The following is a 14,415-nucleotide window of genomic DNA, read 5'->3' on the forward strand; positions in this document are numbered from 1 at the left end:
ATAATAAACAGTCTGAGAAATGGTTGTAATTCAGTGGCTCTGCTGTACGAGATGGACCAACCTTCTGCATAACCTGAGCTACTGTAATTGCAAGCAAAATAAAAATATTTAGCAGTGCCAATAAAAACTCCTCAAAAGAGAGTGCTGTAAATAAATACGGGCCATCCATTCTCAAGCAAAACCCAGCATTTGTCAGTTTGTTATTCTCTAATATGAGCAGTCATCTTTCTTTTATGTTAATGGACATAGATTTTTTTACATGCCATATTTTAGACTGTAAAATCTGAGTAAATATCTAGTGGTCTGGTTCACCTTCAGATTAAACAGAACAGTCATTCCCTTGTTTCACAATCACAGTCTGTGCCTTACATGCCTCCTATAAGGGCATGTCTATAAACGTGCCTCAAACCTGAGGCAGCTGAAGTGGTACAATTATCAGTTATACTGGTATAAAGGTACTTACATGGGCCTGTTGCTGAGTGTTATATAGTTTTCTTTATTCTATATCCTTTATTTAATTTTCTTTATTTTATTTTATTTGGTTTTGAAATGACCAGATTAAGCAGTAAAAAACCTGAAAGTACATATTCCCAAATGTGTTTAATAACAATAAAACTGTGAGGTTATTATTACCTTTAAAAACTGTAACTGTTGTAGCTTGAAGTTCAAAAATGACTTTGTTGTTGGTACACTTAAAATTACCCACGCACACTAAATTATCTAGTACATAAAGTAATCCTTATGTACAGATACATATGCAAAGTAATACTTATCTTTTGCAACAATAAAGTAATATTTGAAGTTGGACACATAGCAGAACCCAGAAACCATACTTGAAATTCTGACTTCATTGAATTCAGGGGTAAACTTGTCAAGGCTTGTGTGTATAAAAGTACTTGTTCACTGTATTTTCCTCATATTTTATTCAATATTTATTCAATAGTCACCTAGCTCTGTTTCTGTTGAAGAACAGTACTATAGTGTGAACCTCATATTAGTTATCACAAAACTAATGATCTTATGCTTTTACCTTAGATGCTTGTTCCAGGACATCCAAATAAATAAACAGTTCCAAATTATTAGCAAGAAAGTAAAGACTGAAACAACACTGTAAGTGCCTTGAACCTGCGGACATAGATACTACTATATAAGCAAGGAAGCTTCTAGATTTGATTGCCTCTTATTACCTCTTTAGTAGCTTAAGAGCTAGAGCTGTGGAGGGTAAGTCAGTAGGTACTGACCATAGCAGGTACTATTATCTAAACAGCAGACGTACAGGTGGCAGCAGGTTCTAGTCCTTGCTCCACCTCCATAGCCCTAAATCCTTTGATCCCGAGTGAGAAGCCTTGGCAGCTCTATTCTGCTAAATGTCACTACGGCAGTTGTCTAAGGATATGAAACCTATTCCGAATTTAAAGGATCAAGGACCTTTCCCTCCTCTATTCCCTATTCTTGTTGAAGTGACTAATGAGCTACTGAATTATAGAGTTGGAATGCCATTTTTCAAGTGAAAAGAGGTATCATTCCCTCACCTCCTCCCCAGAGAAGAAATACCACCAGAACTTCTCACAGGGGAAAATTGTCACAGGAGACAACCACATCCTTTACAGAAAAAAGCTGAACTGTCATAGCCATATCCAACACTAGTGATGGAAACTGAAATTATCCTGCGGTCTCCGTATCCCCCAACTCTCCCTGTTAAGACTCACTTGACTACTCTCCATTCCTGCCAAAGAGACAGAACCGGTAGGCTTCCCAGCCGCTACTGGGAAGGATCTCAGCTCTAAAGATGGTCAGTCAGGAATACACAGTGATCAAACCTGTGTACCCTGATTATCAGTCCTGTTTTAAGCACAAGACTTTTACCCTAAGCCACATAGCAAATATTCTGTGATAGTGATACCAAGTAAAGGGACTACCATCGTATTTAGTTTGGGAGCACTTAAAATGTATGTGGTTCTTCCACTGTGTCTTCATTAAAAATAAGTGTTTTGAAAAATGTTTGTGGGTGATCATTTGTAGCTCTCTTTGAACTGGTCAAAGTGACCAAAAGAAATGCAAAGGAAAAAGAGGAGAAACAGTATTTCAGACCAACAGTAATTAAATATTTTTAAACTATTTTAACATGCATTTTATTTTTAAGCTGTGAATCAATGAAAGTGGTTCTCTGCCCAAGAATGTATTGTTTTCCAAATAATAACTAAAATGAAACATGAAAAGTGTCAAAGGATTCATTCAAGGAATGTGAGCCCCCATTTTCCCAAGAAAGAGCTGTGCAGCTGAGATATATTAAACAAGAGATTCCTCACTTTGAACTTGTCCATGTAGCAAAAGGTAATGTTTTGGCATAGCCAAAGAGCAAACATTGTTCTTTTTTAAACATATGCCATTTGCCACAACACATCCAAATAGTTGGTTGTTAAGTCATAGAAACTAGCATTACGCAATCTGAAAACCTGTTCTGAATATCTTGTGCTTCAGCACAGTATTCCAATGTACAGAAACACTGACGGCATAACTTTATGTCACAAGAAAACCTGAGAGCTACTACTTGCATTTTGAAACACACTTTCATCTTTGTCTTTCAACGCATATCACTTGCAATAAAACCAGACCTTTGTGCTTTTTTTCCTTATGCACACAAAACTCCCACTGACTTCACATCAGCACTGAAAGACTCACAGTAATTGGAAAACTAAGGTTTTAGTGGAGTTGTTATAGTCCCTATTACCTCCAATAATTGCAGAGTCACTTCTGATTGCATTAGCTAAGGGCTCTCCCTCATCTATTGGTCCAGAATGATCTGCAGCAGAAAAAGAAAGGAAAATGACAGACAAATAGGAGGAGGGTTCTCAAGATAAACACACATGGTTACAGCTCACATACAGTATGGAATAGTGGTACTCGTGGGGTTCATAAGAGTGTAAATATCAGTGATGTAGATCACACTTCATAGAGATGAAGAGAAAAATGAGAATGTTCAGAGGAAAAGACAAAGGCTAGATAAAAGGAAGTAAGCACAAAGAGAAGAGAAATATTTTTCAAATTACCCCTGAGGCGTTAACACATATTAAAAAAAAGACAGTAGTGATGCAGGTCATGCGTCCTCTACTTTTAGATTTTGCTTTAGAGATTAGCAAGTGAAAACCATGTGCTACCTGCAAATGAATGGGTTGTTTCGCTTGATGTTGAGTCAGCTCCAGTTAAAGTGCCACAGCTGGATTCAGTGAAGTGTCCCTTTACAACGATGGGGGCTGAGCTGCCGTGGTGCAGTGCAGCCTTCAAAGGAGCGATGTGGTTGAACTGCACTGAAGAGAGACATCCAGTAAACCCCTGAGAGTTTGCCTTCATAGTCTCCTCATCTGCATCGCTGTTTTCTGTTAATCAAAAGGAACAGAACACAATTAATCATAGTGCAAACGTACAAAATAAAGTGACAGAAGAATAAATGAATAATTAACCTGTGTTCCTCTGAGTATATTTGAGTTACAGCAACATATGTAGATTCACCGCATCCCTTTCTTGTCTGTCTTTAATTAAAAGACAGTCAGATACATTCAACACTTTTTGAGGATGCCAGTTGCCAGTCTGCTGAGGGAAATGCTTTTAACTTACTACAGCAAGCTCTAAAGCAAAAAGATTAAAATGTAACTACAATATTTAAATTAAAATGCATCATTTTTTCATTCTGCAAAAAGATAAGGATGAAGCATGTGTTCATGAAAAATACATATTTTATTAGGCTCCTTCTCATAAATATGTACATTACTGGATCATATGCTTTCTACAGATTCATATATCTACTCCATCCCACCATCATCAACTTTGTCAAAACAATCAGTCTCGGAAGACCTCAGATTCGGGAAAGACATCATGATATTTTTTCTGTGAAATTAAAAAAAAAAAAGAAAGAATATCATTCCAACTGACTGTACATTTTAAACATGATACTATTAGTTTTTCCACTAAAAAAACCCCAAACTCTCTTATTCTCTTGAGCTGCCTTTCTAAATGCATGTACCCTGTCAGAGCTCACTATTTACTCAGCATCTAATGCTCACTAATGCACTAGTCTGGCAATTGAATACAGTTTCTTCACTCTGACAGGTCTAATTTAAGCAAAAACTCTAGAAGTACTAATTGCTCAAACTGGACTCTTAAAGAAAGTAAGTTTTTACATTTTAAGTAAGTAGCAATATCATCTCTTTCATTTACTTCTCCAGCTTATCCTAGAACACATGGATCAACTTGTGATCTTTACAGTGGCTACCATAATAATTTTAAATACCAGCGTACAATGCAATCTTCAGTACAATGAGGTTAATAGCGAAAACTGGGCTAATGCTTTTTGGTAGAATGTTGCAAAGTAACAAGAAAACATCTTCCTCAGCTGCTCGCTCCTTATTTCAAAGCTGGTAAACTATTACACAGATGGATGTTAGCCAAATGGCTCCCCATCTAAACTGAAAGACTGACTGCATAAAATGTGGATGTTTAACTGCCTCTTTTATCTGGATGTCATGTAAAAAAGACTTTAATTTGAGAGGACAAGAAAAATTGTCCCCAAAATTGTGTGGAAAGAAATATGTTCCTAACTATGCCACAGAAGGAAAATCTGAAGAGTGAAGGATTTCCTATTAACTTCTAGTTTCCTATGCAAAACATTTGGCAAATATTGTATGCATATAATGCAAAAGGAAACTAGATACTTAATAATCCTCAGGGTTCAGTTAACTCATTAGTTAGAAAAGACTATTGGGATGAAGTTAAACTTCATATTAGACCAAGTAATACCACTGGAAAAAGAGATAAACTTTGGGGAACACAAACTCGTGTAAAATTTTCCTGACTGAAAATGACACATTAAAGAGATGTTGCTTATCAGGGACTGTGCTTTGTAATAAGCTGCAATTGTGCACCCTTAGGCATCTTTATAACAGTTCATTTGCAAAACATACTCCACATTTTCCCGAAAATAAAGACTAAATTACCCCACCTACATTGCCTCATTCGAAAACAAAACAAAACAAAACAAAAACAAAAACCAAACAAAACAACTCTCTCTTTTGAATTCTACTTCAGCTGTTGGTCCTCTACGAAGCAGTGTTGAAAGTCAGCAGACCGACATCTCCTAATTTCATTTCCATTTCATCTCCATTTCAAGGCAAGAACTGTGCAACCAAAAGACTTAGCTGTGACCTCTCTGCTTTTATGATGCTGATAATCAAGCTTTCGTTTTTTTTAAAATTCCTGTAGAATCTTATCTTATCTCAGGTCCTTTCTTTGCTTAGCTTTTTCCAGCCTGCCTATCATTTCACTCAGCCAAAACTTTTTTTTTTTTTTTTTAACCTATCTAGTTGAAAAAACTAATGAACATTGAACATTCAGAGTTAAATTTTCAGCTGGAGATGCTAATGGTGTACTCAGAATGGATTGTCGCAAAATCCAACATTTGTACAACAGTCTTGTGTTGGTACATACATTTTATTACAGCCATGCTTTTTGCATTAAAAGTGCTCATTGCAGTCAAGAGTAACTATATCTACGCACCCACTGACTTCAGTCACATTTGGATTCTGTTTCTGCAGTAAATGTGTGACCAGGCAAATGCAGTGCCACTACACACTGTAACTTTTTTAGACCATGAAGAAATGCAAGATTATTTTACTGAAGTTTAGGTTTGGATCAAAGTGTTCAGGAGTCATCAGGAGGAGATAAAGTGCTTTGGCCAAAAAAAACCCTTCCATGTGTGGATCAGAAAGTTTACATGTTTTGGTATGTTGTTGCTGGTGGTTTTAATTAGAAAGTAGTTGATTTGAGAAAATTCTACTAAAAACTCCTCATTAAATAATCAATTTTTCTGGACTGTGGGCTTTTGTGCACAGAAGTATACCCTTTAAAAATATTCAAAAACAGTTCAGGGCCCTTTTCATTAACTTGTTACCAGTTAGTTTACTGCTGAAAAAAATGCCAATTAAGAAAGCAATTTAATTAACAGCAAATTAAAAAAAAGAGATTTGCCACTGTGCCTTTTTGCTGCTTTTCAGCATTAAAAATCCAGCAGTCCGGAGTTACAAGTAGGTGCTATTTCTGGGGTTGTCACTTGCCACATTGCTGAGAGTGACTAGAAAAAAAATTTATTTTAATGCTTTATTTTTTACTGTTTTATTTTAAACATTAGAAGGCAAATATTTGCCAACAGAATTATTTCATCAAATTAAAGTATCTTGGCTAAATCCCTGAATATTGATTTTTAAATACTGGCATTTCATCCAAGATTTTAAGACTGTGGAAACTTTCTGCTTCCCCAAATGATTGCCCTGAATAGCTTCTTTACTGGAAGTATGCCTAGACAAGCCTGGTTGACTAAATTAAAAATCTGATGAAAAAACCCCAGATTTTAAAATGTGCCTCTCATGAATTTGCTGGACTGCATTTATGTGTTCATTAAATTAAAGCAGCTGTGTAGAAAATGCATATTTTACACTCACAAGCATATATTAAAAGCTTTTCTAAACCACCTTTAAAAGACTAAATTTTACTATTTTATTACTATTTGAATTCCCAAATAGTAACAAAAAACTGCTCTGAGAGAAATGAGACTTTTCAAAGCAACTTTTAATTAGCATGTGCTTCACTTCGGCACTTGTGTAGGAGTACCCAGACATTATTGTTTTAAAAGGCTGATTTTAAATTAACAATTTGAATTATCACTATATTTTACATATCAGTGCAGCACAGTGATTGCAATTCCATCATTCCTTTATCAGTAAAAACTATATTAATTAAAGCTCTTCTTTCTTAAGCAAGCTGTACAGTTATTAATTATCCTCAACAATATTCCCATAAGTAAGTTAAATGGTCTTATATGTGTTGCAGAGATGAATAAACCGATTTGGAAAAGGACAAATTAACTACAAATAGATATGAATAGTTTTTATACACAGAAATCACATTTTACATGTGGGTACAAAATATCCTTGAAGAGATCCTTTTAAAATTAATTTATCAGTTTAACTTAGGCCTTTTGTTTAACAGTCTAGTGAAACTTTCCCTTTATTTATTATTAAAATAACCACTTTTACATTGTTTGAGATGTCCATACTCTGGGTCATACCTTGGTTTAACTAAACTGGCTTAAAATCACACATTCTCTTAAGCTGTGAAACTCTGCGTATAAATCAGATCTAAGTAAAGCTTGCTGAAAACACATCCTTATCTTAGTTGGCAGCAAAAGATTAACTACTGTCCCCAGAGAAGAGCATCTCCCAGAGCTGTCTGCTCTCCTGCAGGCCTGGCTGGGAAGCTTTGTCATGGGCAAATATGGCTTTACTCAGCTGAAGTAAATTACTTTATCAGCAGGTTACCATAAGAAGAGAGGCTTCTACAGCCTTCCTGCAGTGTGGGGTGCTTTGAGGGAGAGTACCTTTGAGGGGGAAAAACTATAAGGAGCACTTTTGGCTTTCGTCCTGCAAACTCAGTGGCTGAATACACTTTTTTCCTCCTTTCCCTCACAACTTGACCTTCACATATTTAGCTGAGTCCCAACATCCTTTAGCTCCTGGCCTCTTTTGTCACCGTGTGACGTAGGGGGAAATTCAAGGGTCTTTAATCTGGGAAGCTTAGGTTTTGGGAAATGAGAGAGAACACTGATACCTTTTTCTGGGAATTCAGAATTAGTTAAGTAATTGACTCTCAGATTTGCTTTTAACAAAAACCTGGGCTATATATAACTGCAGAAGAGTTCAGACCAACTGCCTCTTCAACTGAAGACAGCTCTTAGAAAATCCATCGCTTTCTGACCTACAATAGAACGTTTCAAAGTAGGAGAAGTAGATAATGGTTTCCTATTTTTGGTACTTCTTCCTTTGTTTAAACCTCCTGTTTCTACTCTCTTCACAGAATCCCCTCCTGCTTCTAGACAGCAGGACTTCACGAGAATCAGAGCCAAAGCAGTCACACCTATAGCAGAAACAGCAGCTCTTCAGCAACATCCCCCTTTAAGAGGGAGACCACTATAGCATATTTTTTCCTCAGGATGGAGCCAAATTGAGCTGAATGTCCCCACAGTCTGTGTAACTCCATGCCTCGTGCTGCTCTGCTGATGCAAAGCAATCATATAATCAAAGAAACGCCCATCTCTGGACCTTTATAACAATGTGGGGTTGTTCGGAAGAGACAACATTGGTCTTTAATTTAAAATACTGATCAAAAGAGAGTGCTATTTTCCTGAAAATGTACATTTCATTATATTGGATCAAATACATTTTTAAGTAAAATTATGCAAGCTTTGGTATGAAATTTCATAACAAAGAAGTTAAATCCTTTACTTCTGTATTGTTCATTGTGATATTGCCCTTATGTGACTGCGATTGGGACAGAATAATACGTTTCAAAACCTTATCAATACCTGATTCAATTTTATTATTGATTTACTTTTAAACATGTTTTGAACAATTTTCATCTAATGGTTTGTATTTCAGCTAATATTGTTTTACACATATGCTTAAAATTATGATTCTCTTTTCCATTCGCTGTCTGTATATATCTACATGCTAGTTTTTTGCTGGACTGTGTGTTCTATAAAGGCAATTTCTAGTTTTCAAAATTAATATGCATTTTTTTGTGTTAGAAGTCTCTAATTACTTTTCCAGTCAGAAAACAGATCAAATAAATAGTTTTTTTCAAAAAAATCTCAATTAAGCAATAATTAGGATTTTTAAGAAACTTACAAATGTGATCTTTAAATTTTATTATTTAATTAATTTTAAGGTAATTCTCATCAGTACTCTGTTACTGGAAATATGAAAAAAATCATTGAATACATTTTATTTTATGTTCAAAATGATTCCTTCATGTCTTCCAGATATCACTCTTAGAACTGAAAAACACAACCATCTGCTATATGAGCCATTAAATTATTTACACCTGAAATGTCACATTCAGATCTCTCACAAATACTCTGTCTACATATCTGCTTTTCAAAACAATGATAGGTCAGATGTCATCTTAATTATGCATCTGTTTTGAAACTACAAATATTGTGTGAACCTGACTGTATCATGAACCTCTTTTTTCCAGCCAAGATTACATGTAGGAGAGGCTACTTTGGGAAGTGATGTGTGTGCACGTGCGCACACATACGTGAGAGAGAGAGAGAGAGAGAGAATTAAACTCATTTTCCTCAGAACAGAGGTGATCTGCATACACCTTTTGTGCAGCTTTGGTATGACTCCAGTGTGGTACAGATCAGACAGACGCAGGTCCAGACTTATTGCCTCTAATCCAGTGGCATGAAGGACAATTTGAGATAATGTTTTACTCATCAATAGGAGATTTTACGGAAAAACAACAGTTTTCTACTTCCATACTCAGGACAGTATTTCTGAATCTGTTACAGCGGCAGAAACACTGATTTACCAAAGCTGTTATAGTATTCCCAAAGGTACTATACCACAAGTGGTAGATATATGGATCCTGGAAGCACACCTCAGGTACCTAGCTGTAAAAATCCTCTAAACTAAACCACATAAAACTGAATGTTCAGAAACACTCTTTAGAACTTCTGTTTTAGGCTAGGTATTGTATAAAACATGTAAATAGTTCCCATAAGCATAGGGGAGCAAGAGAAATAATATATCATCTATGCCAATTTGAGATGAAAACTTAATTTCTTCTATGTCACATATCAGTTTTCTGAATTTATTCCTACAAAAAGCTTTTGTTAACACTTTAGCTTACTTAAAGGGATTTTAAAAGAATGGGAAACTATTACTCTCCTGCAGGCAGCTCACTGGCTAAATGGTCAAGCACCAAGGAGAGATCAAGGGAGGCAGTTTATTTTCCAGTCTCGTTTTGGAAAAAGGTGCCATAATTTTGTTAAAAATACTTTCTGTATTAAAAATTAAAAAACAGAGTTGCTGACAGTAATGATAACAACCAGTATGTCATATAAAATCCTAAACCTTTAAGTTCTGTAAACCTACGTAGGATCTTTTCCAGTAACCAGTATTTTGGTAGACCCGTTTATTCTACACTCCCCCTAAGACTAAACATGGAGGGATGAAAATAATCAGTCTTAACTACAAAACAGTGAAAAGGTCAATGCAGCATCAGTTAGTGTACACTGCAGACTATGTCAGGCTTTACAGCTCTGTTTTCACACTGCTGCAACAAAAACTGCTATTACAGCAAGAACACACAAATGGACCTTTACTTGATACTGAAATGTAACAACACAGATTTTGAATCACTTTACAAGAAAGAGAAACAAAATTTCCTTCAAATTTTCACCAGCACCACACCTTACTCTATTGCTGAGATTTCCCAATATGACAAATATGAAATTAATAAGAACCTGAGAATTCTAGTTCAGCCTATTTTATTTTAACATAATTGAAAGAATGGCAGTTGCAGATATGTAAATTAGATTTTGGTCATTACAGACAGACAGCTTGTGATAAATTAGCACTAGATAAAATATTTTGCCATAGCTTAATTTGTTTTAAAAAAGTAACTCCAGAAGGGTTCTTCTTACACTACCTTAATCCTGTTTCCTCCAAAAGCTAATCACACAAAGTTTCTCAAATATAGTACCTGATTTATACTACTCTGTGGTCTTTGTGTGTGATTTGATAGTGATTTAGCTTTTCTGGAGTAAGAAAAATGTTGTGTTTCCTAATGCTTGATTGCAAAATGGGAGAGATGTGTGAAATTATTTTTGACGGAACCCACTTGCTCATTTTTTCAGGAAGCACTTGCACATGATTATATTTGCACTTTGACAGGACTGAAGTTTCTACCTTGATTGTTGCTCAGTGTCTAATTAAATCCAAGACAACACATGGCTCTTAGTGAGATTAGGGTTATTACTTTTTATGTGTCATGATGATATTTTGATCTATGTTTTGGAAATTCATGTGGCGTTCCACTTACCTAAAATCTTGCCAAGTGTGAGGGACTTGATTGCATTGAATTCTGTGCCTGAAGACAGAATAAATTTCATTCTTTCATTGTGGTTAACCTGCAGAATGGTTCAGTGAAAAAATGTAGAATAGTGGAAAGGATATTAGTCAAAGTTTGCAAAAAAGAGAGAAGATGAAGGTTAAAAATAGAAAGAGCTGAGGGAAACCTTTGCTAATTGTAGCACAAAAACTAATCAACAAATTCATGAGCAGCTTCCTCAGATCACTGATTATGACTGTGAAACTTCCTAAGCATCCCACTTAGTAAAACCATTATTTATCTTATTGATTTATATGGTTCCTTCTTAGTCATGTATAGGATGAATAAAACTGATAAACCTCTGAAAACACAAAAAAAGGCTCTTCTTATTAAAAAAAGGCATTCAACATTACATAGTAATAATAATAAACAGTACATAATTAAATACTATACTGTAAATGCTCCGCTCCCATGGTCCCTCTAGAACAACTTGCCTTCAAGCCTTGTACCAGTGCACAATTATGGAAATTCAACTCTTGTCCCAAAACACTAACTTCTAACATCCAGGTTTTTTAACATTTAATTTAAAGTTAAGGCTTTTTATACATTAGTATCTAGAAGTAGCATATTAAATATGGATCTTTTATGGATCTTTTCTATGGATCTCTAATAGGGATCTTATCATCCAATTTCATCAAAAATAATGGAAAACCAAAATCCAATTTCTTTCTTAATATTTTTTCCTCAATATTTATATTCTTTTAATGTAAAAGGGACCTGGGAGAATTAGACAAACACACTTAAATTATAACCTAAGTGGTAAAGTGTATGAACTGTTGTTTGATACTTTATTTGAAGGAAAAAAAACAAAACACAAGACCCCAAACAAGTAAGAAGTCATCCCCTTTTTACAAATTATAAAAATTTAGCCATAAAACAATTCATTGTATTCTCATATAAAATGATGAGGAGGAACCGACCTTTATAATAGAAAACTGGCCTTTTAATAGAAATGACAGACATCAAAGAGATTGTATAATCTAGACTTATACTGAGGCTCAGTATGAGTTTGCTATGCTTCACTTTATTTACTTGAGCTATTAAAACACAGTTTATTTGGGGGTACTTGTTTTATTGTAACTTTTTATTTCATGTTACTTTGGATGTTGTACTCCTTGATGACAATCCACCTTTTCTGCTTAACTGAATTACCTCTACAAAGAGCACTTCTTCTTCTCTGTTGATCTTCACATGTTGCAGCTGCCCATCAGCCAGGCTTTTGAAATTGATGCTGAAGACATCAGGATCTTGATGGCTATCTAGCTTATACCTGATCTGTAAACTTCCTGCAGGGGTTGATAAAAGTATAATAAACTATGTACAAAACAGATGATGTAGTTAACACACAATTCTTCTTCTTACATATGAGCATTTGTAGAGCAAGACAAATATCTAATTTATTTGAGGGATCAACTTCATTTCATTGCTCATCCTAAATATTTAGCACTTTGTATTTCATATGTGTAAGGGACACAGCTGACATATTTTGAGTCTCAATTTTGAAACTTGCAAAAAATGTAATCTGAAATATTCTACTGCATTTCTAAAGGATTTCCAGAAATAATCATTTTTGCTGACAGGATTTTAAAACAAGGTAGTAAAAATTTGAGCTACAGTAGGAGGAAATAACAGAGTATGGCTGCAGCAATTTTTCAGGTGGAAAACATTGCTTGGTACAGCTGAAAAATAAATCCACCATCTAAAGCAACAACAGGACAATGCTTTGTGATTCAGGTCGGGGAATCAGAATGAATTCGGGTCGGCAGCTATGAGGTTCATTAGTGTTTCCAGACAGACTAGCTGAACACTCACCGTTTTTGGTGAGAATGACCGAGAGATATTCCTTGTAGAAGGAGCTGACATAAAGCAGCAAGCTTGGTGTCCGTGTCGTTCGGAAGGTAAATGTAATTGCCTCCCTGTTCAGTGTCATGTCAGCATAGAAAGAAGAAGCATGAGAACTGGAATTTTTAGCTAAGGTGTAGTATTCTTGAAAATTGTATGTCACAGAAGTGCCAGTCCCAAAATAGGCAGAGATCTCTGAAACAACAGGTAATTCAGTTTTAAATATCAGGCAAAACAACAGTAAGGCTTTTTTTCTTTTTCCACTACAGAAAGAAAAAAAAGTATCCTTAGCTATAGAGATAAAGCCGAAAAAGAAATATCAATGGAACTACTCTTCAGCACTGCAGAGGATAATACGACTCATCACGGACCGAAAGCCCAGCTAAATAGGCAGATTGTTTATCTGTTGTATGAAGAAGAGTTTCTTTTTGTCTGGTTTTGAATGTGCCTTCTGTTTTTTTCCTTTTTATCTATATCTTCAAGCCCATATGTCCTCTCACTTTTGTGTATTGTTCCTACAGAGAAATGGGTACAGGGTATAAACACAAGATACTGACTAACCTTGGCCACACCTGAAACACTGGGTGATGGGAAAGAGACAGGTCAGATAGGAGAAAGGGAAGGGAGAGTACAAACCAGGTGATGGTCTTCTCATGGAGGAGTCACTCATAGAGGGTCTCTGTGTCTCTGTGCCTCCCCACAAAGGTTTCCTGCTAAAAGTCACTGTCTTGGACTATATTGTTTTTGCACACAGCCTCCACATTTACAAAACATTTGGGAAATTATTGTAATCTGACTGAGTATATTGATAGAGGGTGACTGAAAGTTATCATTATAGGTCACCTCTCACTTTCAGCTACAGGACCCACTCAGGCTCTGCAGAATAATAAACAGTGAGTGTGACCATCAGTCTCCTTTGCTGTTTGCTGGGGAGGAGGAACGTTCCCTTTCTCAGTGAGTGGCATTAGCTGCACAGTGATAGACAGGGAAGGACTTCACATAAGTCTTGTATCCTTGTGGTGGCACTGGTGGTTTTTCAATGGCTGGACCGATGCCTTGCTCACTGATGTATAGGCACAAGGAGTTATGGCATTTAAGCCACTCATACCTTACAGAATGCATTTAATACATGAAGAAAGCAAGGTGTTTTTAGCAGACAAGAATTATTTGCAAATACTAAAAGTTCTAGATGAATTTCCACTCTTAAAAGTCAAACTTGGTGACTTGTGACCACCTATCAGTATAGGACTATAGCAAAGAGCTCTTTCAAAATAACTGGCCAGATGAGCCTAATCCTGTTTCCCATGATCTCACTTATCTTTTAGAGTAAAAAACAGTTTGGGGATTTTCTGTTTCTTGGTTCGTTTGCCAAATTTAGTCCTAGTTTTGAAATTAAGACTTGAAAGAGAAATCTGAAAGTATTGGTAACCGTAGTATAATATAAAAGTTTCAAAACCATTGCATAATGTTACAGACAAGATGCTGATCCTCTTGGACAGTGTGGTGTCTGCTTTAAATGGTAGATGTTGAGTATATGTCTCTGGAATATTCATGACAGCATTAAAGATA

The 14,415-nt window shown here is 35.7% G+C and overlaps 1 protein-coding gene across 1 annotated transcript in view; it reads right to left on the reverse strand.

Moving 5' to 3' along the window:
- Positions 1-14,415, reverse strand: part of LOC112978813 (contactin-associated protein-like 4) — a 224,776-nt gene that overhangs the window by 5,341 nt on the left and 205,020 nt on the right. The window contains exons 19-23 of the mRNA XM_026092542.2: positions 12,817-13,041; positions 12,157-12,290; positions 10,936-11,023; positions 3,159-3,377; positions 2,732-2,803 (exon numbers count right to left, since the gene is read on the reverse strand). Coding sequence (XP_025948327.2) covers positions 2,732-2,803; positions 3,159-3,377; positions 10,936-11,023; positions 12,157-12,290; positions 12,817-13,041 — 738 coding nt within the window. The remainder of the gene's footprint in view (positions 1-2,731; positions 2,804-3,158; positions 3,378-10,935; positions 11,024-12,156; positions 12,291-12,816; positions 13,042-14,415) is intronic.

The sequence above is a fragment of the Dromaius novaehollandiae genome, chromosome W (assembly GCF_036370855.1).
Source record: "Dromaius novaehollandiae isolate bDroNov1 chromosome W, bDroNov1.hap1, whole genome shotgun sequence".
NCBI classification, from domain to species: domain Eukaryota; kingdom Metazoa; phylum Chordata; class Aves; order Casuariiformes; family Dromaiidae; genus Dromaius; species Dromaius novaehollandiae.